This window comes from Erpetoichthys calabaricus, chromosome 10 (genome assembly GCF_900747795.2).
Source record: "Erpetoichthys calabaricus chromosome 10, fErpCal1.3, whole genome shotgun sequence".
Classification (NCBI taxonomy): Eukaryota; Metazoa; Chordata; class Cladistia; order Polypteriformes; family Polypteridae; genus Erpetoichthys; species Erpetoichthys calabaricus.
This window is the reverse complement of record NC_041403.2, coordinates 19775142-19794263: the sequence shown is the minus strand read 5'-3', so window position 1 is coordinate 19794263 and position 19122 is coordinate 19775142. Positions and strand designations below refer to the sequence as shown.

Genomic DNA, 19122 nt, shown 5'->3' with positions numbered 1-19122 from the left:
TCCAAATCAATTATGACACTTTCTGTTCTGTAAAAAGTATTTCTAGAAACTCATCACATACATATTGAAGGCTAATAAACCCATTCTTCAACTTGGTTTGCACATTCTCCCAACATAGAAAAGCCAACTTGATTTTTGTCTTTGTATTCTGCGATGCCCACCCATCTCCGATTTTCCCATTTTAACTCTACTGATCTTGTTATTGCGGTGCTCTGCGCTTACACTTGGTGACGCGTGCTGTGCAAGAATAAAGTAGTTTGTACTGCTGTATTGAATTTCTGAAATGGCTATGAATGACTGGCCATCAATCTCTGTGAAGAGGCTTACTTGTGTTCTGTTGTGTGTTGTATTTACCCCATTTTTTGACATCCATTGAATGCCTTACCTATAGTATGTACCTGGAATGGAGTCCCATTCCCAAGATTTCTTCCATTTTATTGTCCTACATTGTTTTTTGGGCGTTTTTTTCTTGTCTTAGAGTGTCAAGACTGGGGGGCTGTCAAAAACATGGCCTGTTAAAGCCCATTGCAGCACTCCTTGTGTGATTTTGGGTTATACAAGAAATTCATTATTGTTCCCTTCCCTGTCTCACCATTCACTCACTTTTTACTCTATTCAGTGTATAAGCTGGATGAAGGATTCAACACTACTTCTGTAACATTTTTCATTTTTGTCCAGTTTTACCTTTTGTAATTTTATTTTTGAATTCATATTGATGTCATCCATTTCTAATTCCTACAGTATACGTTGTTTCTTTTAATTAAAACCTCAGATCACAAAAGCTGAAAAAAGTAAACTTTTAATCATATATTTTGTTTTATTTTCAAGAAGAAAACTTGAACTACATAAAGTTTTATGTGTGTACATTTCCTGGTGTCAGATGGTGACAGAGTCCTTGAGATACAAGCAGATAATGTCTTTCTGTAGGAGGACAAAAGATCGGAAGCTTGATACATTATCTGATACGCTAACTGCTTCTGCAACAGTGAATCCTTAATGTCACTGCCTGAAAAACACACACATGGCTGTTTGTGCACTTGCAAATTCTGGTTATTTAGTTAGGTCGTATTTGTGCCTCACTTATTAAAAAGAACCAATTTAACTCCTTTTTGCTTAAAAGGTAAACATTGTGTGATTCATAGCAAGAACACAGGAAGCATGCTGAGAGTAATTTTAATTTAATACTTTGTCCTTCAGCATTAATACATTTAAAAAAAACACGTTATTTTGTTCTTGTATCCTAAAAAAGTAGCCATTAGTAAGCAAGGGCTTACTTTTAGAAAAATATTAACGAATATGTTTTGCAAAGGAGTATATTTCATAAATATAAATATATACTGTGTATGTATATATATATATATATATATATATATATATATATATATATATATATGGTTGAAATAGTTTACTGTCAAATAAATGCAAAGAGTACACGACACGTGTTTCGCCCTCATTCTGGGCTCATCAGGTGTACACACTCCACTGCACTCCCTCTCGGGAATCGAACCTCGGACGTCAGCGCCAGAGGCGATGCCCCTAACGTTGCGCCACGGCGTGTGGTTCATTTATTTGACAGCATGTAGATCGGGGTAATTACATTCACGGCATTCGTAGTCTGTGTCACAACGAAACACGTGTCGTGTACTCTTTGCATTTATTTGACAGTAAACTATTTCAACCATTCAATGATCTGCTCCTCACAAACTGAGGGCACCGTGGCGGATGTTAGCAGATTGCTGGCCAACCACAAGCGTTACCTGGTAGGTAACCACCCATACAATCAGATTGTGACACAGACTACAAATGCCGTGAATATATATATATATATATATATATATATATATATATATATATGTCTTTTAATACATATTTTTTACTTTTCAAAAAATTAAGTCTATACAATACATTTAAAACTTCACTTGCTCTTTGCTAATTGTTTGTCAGAGTTTCTAAGGAAATTATTTTTAAATCTATAACTCTGTGATGGCCAGTGCAATTTTCTACACTGTAGTGTGCTGGGCTTGTAACATCATTTCAACAGCAGCCCATTGAATCAACAAGCTAATTAAAATGGCAGGCTCAGTTATAGCAATACTCTGGATGCCCTGGAGGCTGTAGCAAAGGAGAGAATGAAAACAAAACTGAGTGCCATTATGAACAATGCTGCACATCCTCTCTATGACACACTAACACTGAAGACTTTCAGCCAACAAATCATTCAGCATTAGTGTGTCAGGAAATTTTAAGTGGGTTCCCTTATACCAGCAGCAATATGCCTGTATAATGCCTCAATGGGACTGGGACTGACAAATCACAACTTTTCTTTCTTTTTAATTTTCTTGCTTTATAGTCATTGTGGCATGTGTTTGTGTGTGTATATATGTATGTATGTATGTATGTATGTGTATATGTATGTGTATATATATATATATATATATATATATATATATATATATATATATATATATATATATATATATATATATATATATATAATATAATTTATATTTAAAGAGCCCCTGGGGACAAATAAAGTTTTATCTAATCTAAATACAAGGGCTGTGGAACATGGCAATGTGTATTATTATTTCCACAAGTATACAAAAATAAACTTCACTCATCCTAAATGAGACCATTCCGATTCCCCACATATTGACTGTGATTTTGAAATTTTGATACTATCCTCAATATATATGTGCAGTATATTAATATCTCTTAAAAGAAAATCCACTGGAGCAATTTTACTCAAAATCAGAAGGCGTCTAGCATTTTACAATAGTATTAACTGTTTCAAGTTTCATTATTATTGAATGATTCAATTCTGAGGTATTATGCCCATTGACTCACAACTTGATACAACGTTACTCTGAAATTAGGAGAGTGGTCAGATCATGATCAGGGACACCTGCCATGTGTAAATCTTTTAAAACCTCAAAGCTGAATTTTTTTATCTCAGTACATTAACATTTCTAACTATATATGTACATCTAAAGTAGTGGTTCCCAACCTTTTCTACACCCTGCACCCCTAGAAAATGTTTGATTTATTTTTGATATGATATACTTTGTTAATCTCGGAAGGAAAACTGTCTTTTCACATGACCAGGAACGCAGGGTCAACCATTGTACAGCACTCCAGAACAATTTTCAGTTTAATAATAATAATAATAATAATGTTTTATTTATATAGCGCCCTTCCCATGCTCAAGGTGTAAGGGACTTACTTGCTCAAGGGCCCAACGGAGCAGAATCCCATTAATAGGTTTTGAACCAGCAACATTCCAGATACCAGTGCAGATCCTTAGCCATAGAGCCACCGCTCCATTAAATGTTTGCACCCCTTACAAAAGTAATATCAGATTTGAATGAAGAAGTCAGATTTATAATAGCTTTTAACTCAGTGCATAAAATTTAAATATAATTTGAGCAATTTACCTTTATTAACTTCATTAATCTTGTAAATGCATCCCCCATGAAGCTTAGACACTCCATTTATTCAGGGGGCTGGGGTATCCCAGGAAGTATCAAGCACCATGAGTAAATGACACATAATCAACAATCAAGGGTTTTGGGGGATTGGAGATCCCTGTGAAGCAACAGGTGCTGGCACACCACTAAGCAATGAAGCACAGTCAACAAACTTTGTCCCCCTAACATCTGCACTGCAGTTCCAAAACAGATATGCCGCACTGTTACTATTGCTGTGCTACTGCCAGGACCGCCAGCAGGAGTGATGGTGTGAGTGTAAGCAGCAGGTGTTGCACCCAATTCAGTTCCCTTGTCCCCCCCCCCCCCCCCTTTTGTAATATGTCAATCAAATCTCAAAATAACTGAAGTTTCACAATCAGGGCTTGCACAGAAATCAATTCTTGACCTCACCCTTCCCTGTGGATCATTGCATGATCCAAATTCCATTCTCTTAAAAAACATTATTTACCTTTACAAATGCTCCATCCGCAGTGAGGATGCACATTTCTCCAGCTAATTCACAGGTGACAACTGAATTTGCAGTGTTCAATTATTTTCATATCACAGCACAGGAGCAACAACTGTAAGGCACTGATTGCACCACAATAAAGTCAGACAACGCACCTCACTCAATTTTATCAAAATTGCAATGCAGCTTTCCTCTTTGTCACACTCCCTAGAATGCCATCTTGCACCCCATGTTAGGCTACCCCAGATCTATAAAGTAAACAGATTAAAAGTAAAAATGGATTTCTAACCTGTGCAAATGGTAGTGAATCAGGGGAGGACTGAGGTGTATTTTACTGAAGGGAGAATGGATAATTACAAAATAAATTATTAATATATTCAGATTGATGGGAAATTAGAGCTTTGCTCTTTCCTTAGATGAGAGTTTATTGCCATACCCTTTATTACAAACTAACTGAAGTACCAGGTGTTGCTTGGGCATATTTGTAGAATGTTTTAAGGAAAGAAAGCAAAGGTTTGGGTGTTTTTTAAATGGTGACTCTGTTGTTACTGCTCGCTGTCCCGTCCATCATCCACACTGCCTCTCTGTCAATGTCTCTGCCCTTGTGAGTTGAAAATGTGTTCTTTTGGGGTCCATTTGTATTCCAGAATTGTAGTAAGTCCTTGCTGGTTTGTAATCATGAATGCGGTTATGTCTGACTTGATCTCTTAATTCAAAGTGGACTGATTTTGTAGTGCTTAAATTATGAAGAAAGGCTGACACAGCTGGAATTAAACAACAACCTGTCGATTCTCTTTTGTGTTGTGCTGCACTTCCACTCTCAATCAAGCCTCACTCCACACAGCCACCCCTGCCTGCACAAAAGCACACAATGCTCCTTTTTATATTACAGTAAATCGAATTAGCACACTGGGTTGCCTGGTTAAGGAATGTTAAGCTCTGGTCATTTTGTCTGGTAGTTTGGCTTCTGTCTGTTTAGATGTTTCACTTGCACTGGAGACTGCAGATGGCACTGGTGTGCAAACTGTAGCACACAGGGAAAAAAAACCTGCTGGATCCCACAAGTTCAAGATTTTTAATTCCAAAGTAGTCTATCTTGTCTGTATAGTCCTAGAGAGCAACTATGAAAACTTTGGTCCAGATTGGTCAAAAAAATGTAGGATTGTATAGGGAGCATATAGACGTTTGATATATAAAGAAGTTAATAAAAAGAACCATAAGGGGACTCAAACACTATAAACTTGTGAATCCTGTTTGGTGAATGTCATGTGCATTTTTAAAGCTCAGCCCAAGTTAGCCCACAATTGGTCCTGCATTTATAACATTGCAGCAAAACGGCACCATTACCTTTTAATTACAGAACATATCCCACACCTGTGAAAGGTGAGTTTGTTTGCAAGTTTAGTGGGTGTGTCTATAAAAAGGAAACTTAAATAACCGGATCAGTAAAAGTTAAAGACATCAAAGCGTGCACAAGCAAATACATCAAAGCCAAGTTTGCATCACAGACATTTATACAGTACATAGACTACCTACTTCAGGTTTGATATGTTTAGATGTTTTCTTCCGTAAGATTCCCCGTGGTACTGTAAAATGCAGAGGAAAAATAATCCCAGAATACACATGTGGATTTTGGGCACCCTGCTTATGCTTTATCAAACCTTAGCCAATCAGTTCTGGATGGAGTCACATTATAGTCTGTGGTGCAAGTGCTTTGTGAATGTGGGCTGGGTTTCAATTTCAGACAAGTGAGTGAAAGGGTAAGCGGTCAAGAGTCTAGGTAGAGAACATAAGTATGGGTCTACGTCACCAAGAATATGGATCTTAGAATATAAAAATCTATGTTTTAGGATTGGGTCATCTCCAAAACCCTTCCACAAGGGAAGAAGGTACAAACTCAGAGACTCAGAACAGACTAGCAAGCCATACCTAAGCCCCTGGTGCTGTGAGGTAGGGACGTTAGCGCTGTTATGCACATATTAAAAAATCTGTATGAAATTACCAAATTTAAACTAAATGTATACATGTAATGTCATATTGTGATTGTGAGAATGTAAGGATTATAATTGAAGAATCACTATGAATATGGAGGTGGCACAAGAATCTTGATGTACTGTATGGTCTATAGCAGTAAAAAGACTGGGAAGAGGTTCCCACTGAATAAAACCCTTACTGTATGTGTTGCTTATCTTGTGTCTGCGTCTGTCTTTGTTGGATTTTGGTGAGCTGGAGTGAACCCTAGAGGCCACAGCCTTTAAAATATAAGCAATGGGGTGGTGGTCTGTCCTGCTCTCTTACACCATATGGGTCCAGTTGCAATACATGTTGTGTGTGTTATTTAGGTTTGGCTCCTACTTTGTGCCAAGCAGGCTCTATTTTCCTGCAACCATATGTTCATAACTAACACAACCCAGTTCAGTGATCATGGTGCTGTGGACATTTGTACAAAAAAAGAACAGAGCTATTCATATAATAGTGCATGAATGTTCTGGGTCTCTGCGGTGGGCTGGCGCCCTGCCCGGGGTTTGTTCCTGCCTTGCGCCCTGTGTTGGCTGGGATTGGCTTCAGCAGACCCCCGTGACCCTGTAGTTAGGATATAGTGGGCTGGATAATGGATGGATGGATGTTCTGGGTTGATTTTGGTTTGAACTTTTATTTATTTCATTTTTTCCTTTACAGTGCTTACACACTTGTGAGGTATTTTAAGCAAGTGGCACAGTAGGTTCATGATATCTAATCAGTCCATCTCACTGTTCATGGGATGATACTCAAATACTGTCTCATTTTATTTGACAACAGACGGTGTTAAGTGTCCCTCCACACTCATTTTCAATTTGTCTTTTTATGTTCATCTAGAACATAAGAAATCTGACAAACAAGAGGAGACCCTTCAGTCCATTAGGCTCGTTTGTTTTTCTAACAGCTAAGCTGTCCCAATATCTCACTCAGATTCTTCTTAAAGGTTGTTAAGGTTTCTGTTTCAACTCCATGTCCAACAACTCTTTGCATAAAGAAGTCCTTCCTGGCTGCAGTTTTAAATGAACTTCCCCTTAATTTCCACTGATGTCCTCGAGTACGTGATTCACCCTTAAGCTGAAAGAATGTTGCTGGATCAACTTTAATCAAGGCGGAGTGGTGGCTCTGAGGCTAGGGATCTGCACTGGCAATCGGAAGGTTGCCGGTTCAAATCCCGTAAATGCCAACAGGGACTCTGCTCTGTTGGGCCCTTCAGCAAGGCCCTTAACCTGCAATTGCTGAGCGCTTTGAGTAGTGAGAAAAGAGCTATATAAATGCAAAAAATTATTATTATTATTATTATTATAAGGCCTTTGGGGATTTTGAAGACCTGGATTTGGTCCCCACGCAGTCTCCTCTGCTCGAGACTAAACAGGTTTAGAATAACTCCCCTTGACTTAAATTCAACAGTTTTTATGATATAACCTAACATTTTATTTACCTTTTCAATTGTTTCTGTGCATTGCTAAGTCGATGAAAATGTTGTGTTAACATAAACCCCTCCGTCCTTTTCAGAGGTTACTTCCTGTACCTCAGAGTCTCCCATCTTATATTTATAATTGGTGTTCATTTTGCCCACGCGTAGCACTTTGCACTTTTCTACAGTAAACTGCATTTTCCAGGTGTTCACCCAGTTCTGAAGCTTGTCCAGGTCATTTTGAATATTTTTTGCTGCCTCCTTAATGTCTGCAATCTGTTCAATTTTAGTGTCGTCTTTAAATTTGAAAAGTTTACTAACTATAACAGAATCATTTTCGTTAATACAAACCAGAAAAGGTAATAGTCCAAGGACAGACCCCTGAGGGACTCCACTGATGACCTCGCTCCACATGGAGCATTCTCCTTTTATCTGCAAAGATATAAAGAACCAAATAGGGGGCTGAAAGATTCATTTTGTCGTATTTAACTTGATTCCATTAAAGAATGCAAACCATATAGAATAACTGATCATTTTAATTTCAGATGAAATCTAGAGGATGTGGGGATTATAATTGAAGAGACAATATGAATGTGTACATGGCACAAGAATATAGTTTATTATTTTAATTCGCTGTATGGTCTACAGCAGCCATTCCTAAGTTCAGTCTCGGGGAACCCTGTGTGGTGCCAGATTTTTGTCCCAACCAGCTATGTTATTTAATCAAGCTGTTATTCCCCAATATTTCCAATGCATAATCTACTGTGCTGCTCTTTCTACCATCTTTTCCCTTTTCCTTTTCCATTCAAAAAAAAAAGTATAATTTTTTTTATTTAATTGTGTTTACCCAGAAAAGATTCACATTAATAACTTTTTTAGGCCACGTTTAAACCCAGAACAAATAAAAAATCCTAAAATAAACCTGTTATCCACGTTTTCTCTGAGTAAATGACAGGTACCCAAACTGATGTAGGACTCTAGTTGGAAAGGGGAGTTGAATTAGCAACCTTGTAATTTAAACTCTGTTACACTGACTGCTTTGCCACGCTAACAGAAAGTAACTGGCAAGTTATAGTTTGCACATGCAGCTAAGCTTTTGTAAGATACCTACATATGTGCAACTGGCTGAATATGTCGGGAAGTCATAGTTTTAATTTTTGGGACTCCCTCATAGTGATTTCAGGATAATCATGATATATTTGACAAGGTGCCACACAGATTTATATTAATAAAATGTGTAATAATTTGCATTTTCTTCCTAAATTCCACAGCAACTGCTTCAATAAGCACACTGGTCCAGTGTGGCAACTTCAATGGATTGAACAGGAGAGAGGAGCATCTGGAGACGATAAGGGGGATTCACTCATTTCAGTATCAGCAGATGGTAAAATTGCCAAATGGTATCTGAGAAAAGGCCTTGATTGTACTGGTAAGTCCCACTGAGGTAATAATAACAATACAGTCATATGACAAAGTTTGGGAACCCCTCTCAGCCTGCATAATAATGGACTCTCCTTTCAACAAAAAAGATAACAGTGGTACAGTATGTCTTTCATTTCCTTGGAACATCTGAGTACTGGGGTGTTTTCTGAACAAAGATTTTTAGTGAAGCAGTATTTAGTTGTATGAAATTAAATCAAATGTCAAAAACTGGCTGTGCACAAATGTGGGTCCCCTTGTCATTGTGCTGATTTGAATGCCTGTCACTGCTCAATGCTGATTACTTGCAGCACCAAATTGGTTGGATTAGCTTGTTAAGCCTTGAACTTCATAAACAGGTGTGTCCAATCATGAGATGTAAAGGTATTTAAGGTGGTCAATTACAAGTTGTGCTTCCCTTTGACTCTCCTCTGAAGAGGGACAGCATGGGATCCTCAAAGCAATTCTGCAAAGATCTGAAAATAAAGACTGTTCAGTCTCCTGGTTTAGGGGAAGGCTACAAAAAGCGATCTCAGAGGTTTAAACTGTCAGTTTCAACTGTAAGGAATGTAATCAGGAAATGGAAGGCCACAGGCACAGTTGCTGTTAAGCCCAGCAGGTCTAGCAGGCCAAGAAAAATACAGGAGCGGCATATGATCAGGATTGTGAGAATGGTGACAGACAACCCACAGATCACCTCCAAAGACCTGCAAGAACATCTTGCTGCAGATGGTGTATCTGTACATCATTCTACAATTCAGCACAATTTGCACAAAGAACATCTGTATGGCAGGGTGATGAGAAAGAAGCCCTTTCTGCACTCACATCACAAACAGAGTCGCTTGTTGTATGCAAATGCTCACTTCGACAAACCAGATTCATTTTAGAACAAAGTGCTTTGGATTGATGAGACAAAAATGGAGTTATTTGGTCATAACAAAAAGCGCTTTGCATGACAGAAGAAGAACACCGTATTCCAAGAAAACCACCTGCTACCTACTGTCAAATTTGTGGAAGTTCCATCATGCTGTGGGGCTGTGTGGCTAGTTCAGGGACTGGGACCCTTGTTAAAATCGAGGGTCAGATGAATTCAACCCAATGTCAACAAATTCTTCAGGATAATGTTCAAGCATCAGTCACAAAGTTGAAGTTACACAGGGGTTGGATATTCCAACAAGACAATGACCCAAAACACAGTTGGAAATCTACAAAGGCATTCATGCAAAAGGAGAAGTACCAGGTTCTGGAATGGCCGTCACAGTCCCCTGACTTGAATATCATTGAAAATCTATGGGATGATTTGAAGCAGGCTGTCCATGCTCGGCAGCCATCAAATTGAACTGAACTGGAGAGATTTTATATGGAAGAATGGTTAAAAATACCTCCATCCAGAATCCAGACACTCATCAGAGGCTATAGGAGGACAGCGTCGAGAGGCTGTTAGATTTACAAAAGGAGGCTCAACTAAGTATTGATGTCATATCTCTGTTGAGGTGCCCAAATTTATGCACCTGTCTAATTTTGTTATGATGCATATTGTATATTTTCTGTTAATCCAATAAACTCAATGTCACTGCTGAAATCCTACTGTGTCCATAAGGCATGTCATATATTAAAAGGAAGTTGCTACTTTGAAAGCTCACCCAGTGAGAAACAAAAATCCAAAGAATTAAGAGGGGTTCCCAAACTTTTTCATATGACTGTACGTGTTTTTAGCATCTTTTTTTTTTAATGGTCCACGGTACTTACTTGACAGTTCTCTATTTCCTAACACATTTTCAGTATGTGAAAAATAACAAACATGAAACCCAACCATTGAGGTTCGGAGAGAATGATTTGGTGCACATTGAGCAGGCATTCCAAATATATGACAGTAAAGATTGTTAAGAACCTTGTATAAAAAGTAAAGTTTTTAAAAGCAATCCTAAAGGATAATGGAAGCCAATGAATTGAGGCTAAAACTGGCGTTTTATGCTAATGTGCTGTCTTATTGGTTCAAATCCTTGCTGCAGCATTTTGCACTATTAAACACCGTTTTGGCAATCCTGTTAAAAGTGCATTGTAACTTTGTATTCAGCTTAAAAATAAAAGCGTGCATTAGCTTCTTAGTGTCTGGCAGTGACAGAAAAGGCCAAATGCTTTTTTTTTCTTAACTGGAAAAATGTTCTTTGCAACTTGGATAATATGGGTTTTAAGTTCGGATTCGCTGATTTCATGTTGTCATAGGTTCAGCCAGCATTTTGCCCCTGGCTGGAGTTCACAGTTGTGTTTTTTGTTTGTAATGTCTAATTTCTTGTCATTTATTTGTGTTTTGTTTCTTCTGTTTATTGTATCCATTTTTCTTTGTGTTCATTTTTAAATGAATGTGGCCTTGGTTATGTCCCTTGTGTGTGGGTGTCTCCCCAGGGGGCGGCACCACCTACCAATCACCGCCAGGAACGCCACTCCACCCTATTTAAGGGAGGGCCTCCCATAGTTCCTGGCGGTTCATTGCAAACGCACTAGGGAGTGGAGTGTTACTTGAGATTACTGTGCTTTGTGTTTTTGCTCCTTGATTTTCTGGTATTTCAAATTCTGGATTCTGTTTTTGAACTGCGTTTACTGATATTTTGCACCCGTGCTCTGTTTTGACCACCACCTTTGGATTCTGTTTTAAGACTTTGTTCACTGTGTATTGCTTTACCCTTTTGGGTGATTTCTTTGTGCTCTTTGGAGTTTTGTGTATTGAAGAGCCTTTTAGAAAATAAACCTTTTATTAAAATTTTGCAAGGCCCTTTTTGCTTCTAGTCTAGGTTTTTGATGGTGCTTCCCCCCAACTAGTGGTCAACTTTTCAAAGAGTTTTTTGAACTGGTACTTTGGGACGCCCTCTGTTTCATAACACCTGTAAATCTGTTACTTCTAGCTTTATTTGTAAACCAGTGGATCACATTCTCAGTAGATTCTTTTTTTTTTTTTTATGCTATGGCCAATTAGTACAATCCAACCCACTATATCCTAACTACAGGGTCATGGGGGGGTCTGCTGGAGCCAATCCCAGCCAACACAGGGCGCAAGGCAGGAAACAAACCCCAGGCAGGGCACCAGCCCACCGCAGGGCGCACACACACACCCCCACACACTAGGGACAATTTAGAATCGCCGATGCACCTAACCTGCATGTCTTTGGACTGTGGGAGAAAACTGGAGTACCCGGAGGAAACCCACGCAGATACGGGGAGAACATGCAAAATCCACGCAGGGAGGACCTGGGTAGCGAACCCAGGTGTCCTAACTGCGAGGCAGCAGCGCTACCCACTGCGCCACCGTGTCACTCTAGTACAATTCATTCATGCCTATTACTCAAGATTGTGTTTATGTTTCTATTAGTCAATTAATAATAATAGATTAATAATTAATAATAAAAAATGCACTAGACACTAGAGTATGTCAGTGAAATATTAACATTAGTAAAATAAAAGCTTTGAGGAAAAAATCATGGGTGTTTTCCAATAAAAATAATACGTCACACTGTGTACATTGTTGATTTTTTTTTAAATTCTGTACATCGTGAAAACTGTTTTCCTCATACTTGTGTATAGATAAGAGTAAACGGGGACACTTTTCTTGCAGATCTGATGAAGCTAAAGCGTACCAGAGGTGACAAATCAAAGAAACCCACAGGAGAAAAAGAAAGAAAGATTGAAGCCCTCATCTCAAGACAGGCACCTGGAATGTGCTTTGACTTCCATCCAAAGGTACAGATAGAAGAAAACGGAACAGTCAGAAGTGAATTATTACATCATTTATCATTGAAGACTTGTTTTATTTCTTTTTCTTAAACAAACCTGATTTGAAAATGCTCAATGTAAAGCTGACTTGTACTTAGAACATATCACATTTATTGGAGATCGTTCAGGACTACAAATATCTGGTGGTGTGTATGGACAGTAAGTTAGACTGGCCATATATAAGTAGGGTCAAAGTAGGTTGTATTTCTTACACCGACTCAGATTCTTTAAGGTCTGCAATACTAAGCTGCAGATTGTCTATGAGTATGTAGTTGCCAGCGCTATTTTTTTCACTGTGGCATGCTGGAGGGGCAGTGTGAAGGTGGCAAACATTAAGAAGCTTAACAAAGTGATTCAGAAGGCTGGCTCTGTGGTAGGAGAGAAACTGAGATGAAACTGTGGCAGATCAGAGAATGTTGTCTAAACTTCATTCTATTATTGAAAATGCTAATCACCCACTTCATAGTGTTGGAGATGAACAGAGGAGTGTTTATAGCCTTAGAATCGCTAGCATAAAGTACTCCTCTGAACGTCACAGGAAATCCTTCCTCTCCACAGACATCTGACTCTTCCAGTCGCTCATCCACACAATAAGCTGTTCCCTCGTTCCTTAATGGATCTCCCAGAACATTTTTACAACAACTCAGATGTGTAATAACTCGTCTGTTGCTTCTCATGTGAATAACTTTTTTTTTCTTTTTCGGTTCTCAGAATGTGCAATATTTCACATATAAGTGCAATATTATTATGTGAAATACTTCCAGCTCAGTGTGCTTACTGTTTAGTAAACTAGGGATTTTGTAAGAGACTCGGATGTATATAATATTTATTGAATTGAATTCACTGTGTACCTGTAGAGCATAGTGAATGAGGATTTTTTTTGTACAATCCCATTTCCAAAATAGACCTAAATTCTTTCCTATCCTACACTGAGAAACACTGTTTTTTAAATTGACAGATAATTCTCTCACAAAGTTCAGCACAAAGTGGTGAGCCACAACCCATCTTTGCTTGCAAAGACTGAGCTTTTGGTGGAGGCTCCTTTTATACCCAATCTCGATACCCATACCTGTTACCAGTTAATCTGCTAATTGATGAAATCTTACAGAATGTTACTTGTAAAACCTTTACAGTTTTACTTGGCCTCTGCCCCAACTTTTTGAAGTATGTTTAACAAACAGAATTAAGTTTGTCGGTCCAAATACTGAAAATCTTTTCTTCATCCTTTTGCCCATTAAATAAAGGTTCAAGTGAATTACCAAATTATAGATTTTAGTTTTTATTGCATTTTTAGAATGTTTCAGAACTTTTTTGGAAATGGGGTTTGTAGTTTATTTTGATATTGTGATAGGCAGGCAGTGTGGTGCCCTGAGCACACGTGAGTCGAGGTAATTCTTGGTAGCGAAAGCCAATCAGATCGCTTTCTGCTACCAAGATTCTACCAAGAATTGAAAGCTTGGGCCAATCGCAGCCCTACCAAGAATTAGCCAGTTATATATATAAACTAAATGGTGTGTGTGCTGTTTACTATAAGTATATAAACATTCCCCTTTGCAATATTTCCAAATATTTATTTTTACCTACTTCAAATGAATTAAATGTCAGTATCAACTAGAATATATTACTTCCCAGATTTTATAAATACATACAAACACAAGGCTGTGCACTATTATTTATTCATTCTTATTGTGCTTTCATTTCTATTATACCCCTCTTGATTATCTGTGCAGCCGTCTCAGACCATGGTAAAGGTGCTATATAAGTAAGTGAAATGCATTATTATTTGTTATAATCATGATTCAATAGAATGGGCAGGCAGTTTCTTTAAGTGTGATTTTAACTCTGCGTGTTGTCCATGTGTTCCATGACAAATCACCCATCCATCCATCCATTTCCCAACCCGCTGAATCCGAACACAGGGTCACGGGGGTCTGCTGGAGCCAATCCCAGCCAACACAGGGCACAAGGCAGGAACCAATCCCGGGCAGGGTGCCAACCCACCGCAGGACACACACAAACACACCCACACACCAAGCACACACTAGGGCCAATTTAGAATCGCCAATCCACCTAACCTGCATGTCTTTGGACTGTGGGAGGAAACCGGAGCGCCCGGAGGAAACCCACGCAGACACCATGACAAATCAATAATTCAGTAAACAGTTTTTGTTTAATCAAAAAAGAAAAATAAACAACTACATCTGCAATGTAGGATTCAAACCACCATTCTTTGAAGAGAAAGTTTTTTATTTATTTATTTTAGAGATATATTCTTCCATTCAGCAATGTGCCGTGAGCAGGATTCGAACCCGGGTCCCTGCGATAATTTCTGGTAGATCGTCTCTCAAGAATCACAGCTATACCTCGACTAATACACGCAATCCTTGAGGTTGTGGGTTGAAATCCTGCCTCTGTCACTATGTGACCGTGAGCAGGTCACTTGACCTGCCAATGCTCCAATTGCAAAAAGAAAAGAAATTAAATCAATTGCATCATAAATGTTGTAAGTCGCTTTGGATTAAGGTGTCACCAAATAAATAAATGAAAATATTTTCTGTATTTTCTATTTTATTTCACATGCTTATTTTTTTATATTTGCTCTTCGTGTTACTTGTGCTTTTGTCTGTTTTGTACAGTTGTAACTAACATAAGTAATTTTCTTCGGGATTAATAAAGTTTTTCTCATTCTGATTCTGAATTTCAGGATGCTAATATTTACCTGGTTGGAACTGAAGAGGGGCACATACATAAGTGTTCGTGCTCATACAATGAACAGTTTCTGGACACTTACAAGGCACACAGAGTAAGTGAAGCTTACAATGTCACTAATGATGATGATGATGATGATGTGAACAAAAGTAAAAGATTAATATTACACTAAAGTCATTTTAGTCCTTTGATTTATTACTGTAACAATAGAGTGCAATTAATGATTGTTGAGTAACCACACATTAGAATATTGTTTCTTTTCAGGTTTGATTTTTAATTTTTACAAATTTGTGTAGAGTGTAGCACCTAAAGTCAACATAAGTGAATCTTCAACTTGAGATCCTTTGTAGGTTATAAACTGTAGCTTTCTAGAGAGGGTCCCATGTACCTCTAAATCAAAAGCAGAATCTTTTCACTTAATGGCAGATAGGCCATCTGATCATGTGCCTTCACACGTCTCCCAGCTGATCATGACTAAGCCGAATTATACTTGGTGCAATTAATGAGACTTTCATTTGGATATGCTAACAAATGTGTGGCCTGTTCATTTAAGAAAAGGACCCCATATAACATGTCTTGATGTGTTAGGTAAGATGTACATTTTCAGCTTAATTTCTCAAAGATTGGAGATCTGATTTGTTTTGGAAGATCTTGTTATTTCATAAAGACACAGTGAATGACATAAGACATGCAAATGTACCGTGCATTGAAAATAACTTTGATCAATTTGTCTTTCAGAGCCCTGTTTACAAAATAGCTTGGTCTCCATTTTCTCCCGACGTGTTTCTGAGTTGCTCTGCCGACTGGACCATCCGACTGTGGCAGCAAGATCTCTTAAAGCCGGTTCTTAACTTTAGTTCTGTAAACAGAGCTATTTATGAAATAATGTGGTCCCCTAAGTCACCCATGATATTTGGAGCAGTGAATGAAGAGAGAGTGGAGATTTGGGACCTGGATAACAGCATGTAAGTTTATTTTTGTTTTTTACTAGTTGTCTCCTGGTTTTGTCAAGGCGGTTTTCTGTAATTTTAGGGGCCTGCGTGTGAAGAGCAGAACTCCTCTATCATTTTTGTAGCAGTTTTTTTTTTTTGTCCTCGGTTTTTTTTTTGATTTTCACACCATTTATATTAGCCATATCAAGATGTTTGAAGGTGATACCACAAAATAGGTAGCCATGCATGCTAAGATAACATTAATGCCAGTGGTAGGCTGTTAAATATCTGTTTTTAGTTTGGGGCTTCTTTTTTCTTTTCTTTTTTTTAATATGAAAATGAAAATCTATACCCAGTTAACAAACACTGCATTCCCTCAGCTTTGCAAAATAATGTTGAGATCTCTACATCTGTCTCTCTGTATGTGTTTTTTTGTGTTTTCTTTTCAATGCATGTTGTCTACATTAACAAAATGCTATTCAGGATTATAGCTGAAACCACAGCGACAGATGAACACTGACAAATGCCTAAAGCAACAAAAGTGCACAGTTAATAGGCTGTTCCTTCCATCTTAGTCAGTTACTGGGGAGAAGAGTGCAGGTGCCTCATTTATAAAGCTCATGTACGCCCAACAAGAGGCTTGAAATGTGCATGTGCAAAATCCTACATAAATGTCACGAGTTATAAAAGAAAACCTGATGGGAGAACGTGTGTACATTTACCGCAACTCTGACCCATTCGTACACAACATTTTGGAGAAACTGGGAAATGACGACACCCTCGGTCAAGCAGGGAGATGTAGCCAAACCAGCTAAGTAATGACCCGCATGCATAATAATTCATATATCCGTGAGCTGTTGTTAGAATATGTGTTGTGAGACGTGACAAACACATTACATCTCACAAACAATAAATATGATGTACAGACTATTTTTGTTGCCTTTTAAGAAGGCCAGTGCTGCATATATTTCTACTTTTTTTGTTTTTTCGTCACTTTACCTGCTCTCACTTCTCAGGGAACTGGCCGACAGGTCAGGAATAGCTCAGCTAAGCCTCACTCCATCATGCCTGCTGTGCTGGAAGCCATTAACCGACCCACATTCAGTTTTCATATGGTGTGGGTGCACACACATAAAACTTAACATATTTTTGCCATCATAAAAAGTCAATTTGCAGCAGTGCCCAGTCCTCCTAATGTAATAGGAGCAATTTACTGCACTCACATTGAAATAAGGGCATCTAGCAAGAATGATGCCGCTGTGGGCAGTGACATTCCATTGACGCACAAGTCATATGTGATGCCAAGATGAGACATTTACTTTGAGACAAAGTAGGTCAGGCAGACATGATGGTGTTGTATTTGGTGAGTTGTTTGTTGGTAAGGAAACTGGCTGAACCCTCAGTGTTTCTTATGGCCTGTACTATTCATTGTAACTTTTAATGGGGATCTGGCTAGCCAGGAAGGAAGTCTGTTGTTTGTGTCTGGGTTCACCCATCTGTCTTGTCAGCAATACCATCACCTGTGGATTATCGTTTTTACCCTGGATCATTGAACCTGTATGGATGTATGGACTGTCTTGTGCCTGCCTGTCGTGTGAGTAGTGAGTCAGATTGACCAACGTGCTTCGTTGGTGGGAGCGCTTCCAAATCTCACGACCCCTCGCCGCATCAGGAATAATGATAGGACTGTTTATACATTACTTACAGCAAGCTGTTCCCTGGATGTTCATTTTTCTCTTTCATTCCACATCATCTGTTGCTGCTGCATTTGGGCTGTGTCATGCACTTTATCGTTAGTGTTTATTGTTAGGTGTTTATCGTGCTTGCTGTTGTTGCCATATTGAGTTATCTTTGGGATCTGCAATCGGGTGCTGGGGAGGGATTATGTATTGTTTGTTATATTTCATGTTCTATTTTTTGTTTAATATATTCAGTTTGATTATTGGTTATGCCCTTTTGTTTCTGTGTCTCTGTGAATGACTGTGTGTGAGTTGGGTCAAGGCTGAGTGCATTCCAATCCTGGAGTCCCCATTGAAAAAATCACCGTCCCTTTGACGGTGTGAATCTTAGCGGCACTGTGCCCACTGCAGAGTTCTGTCTGTCTGTCTGTCTATCTATCATATAGTGCCTTTATCTATCTATCTATCTATCTATCTATCTATCTATCTATCTATCTATCTATCTATCTATCATATACAGGGGGTCCTCGGGTTACAACACAGTTCTGTTCCTACAACAGTGATGTAACCCGAATTTTGGTGTAAGTCGAAACACACCCTAACCTAAGTCACTTACCTATTCTAACACATTTGCAAAATCATAATCTAGAACATAAAAACACAACTAAGCCACAGAAAAAGGAAATGACATTAATATACTGTACTGTACACTGTACTGTAATAACAGAAAATGACAAAAAATGAGTGTAAAAAATCCCTTACCTTTATTCCTTCTGATCTCTTTACAATGTCTAATTTCACTTCCATCGTGATGGCTTTCCTCTTCTTCGAAGCACTAGCATCTGAAGACTCTGACTTTCGTTTAGGAGCCATGATAAGGGCCACAAAATTGCCAAACAAAGCCACACAAACGGAACACTTCCTCCGCAAGAAACAAAACTATTTCGCGAACTCCCTCACTCATATGCCGTGTTACTGCGTATTCTTCTGCTGCACACAACCAAACTAGTTCGCCCACGTAGTCTGTAAGTATGACTCTAACGGCGTAAGCTGAAACACTCATGTGGGGAGTGAGTGTTGTAAATTCAAAACGTTGTATGTCGAGACGTTGTAACCCGAGGACTCTATCTATCTATCTATCTATCTATCTATCTATCTATCTATCTATCTATCTATCTATCTATCTATCTATCTATCTCTGTTATATAGTGCCTTTCCTATCTATCTATATATTAAATCTATCCAA

General features: G+C 38.5%; 1 protein-coding gene across 1 annotated transcript in view; it reads left to right on the top strand.

The window, feature by feature from the left end:
* Nucleotides 1-19122, top strand: part of dnai4 (dynein axonemal intermediate chain 4) — a 65672-nt gene that overhangs the window by 33769 nt on the left and 12781 nt on the right. The window contains exons 12-15 of the mRNA XM_028810980.2: nucleotides 8641-8798; nucleotides 12399-12523; nucleotides 15261-15359; nucleotides 16004-16230. Of these exons, the coding sequence (XP_028666813.1) occupies nucleotides 8641-8798; nucleotides 12399-12523; nucleotides 15261-15359; nucleotides 16004-16230 (609 nt within the window). The remainder of the gene's footprint in view (nucleotides 1-8640; nucleotides 8799-12398; nucleotides 12524-15260; nucleotides 15360-16003; nucleotides 16231-19122) is intronic.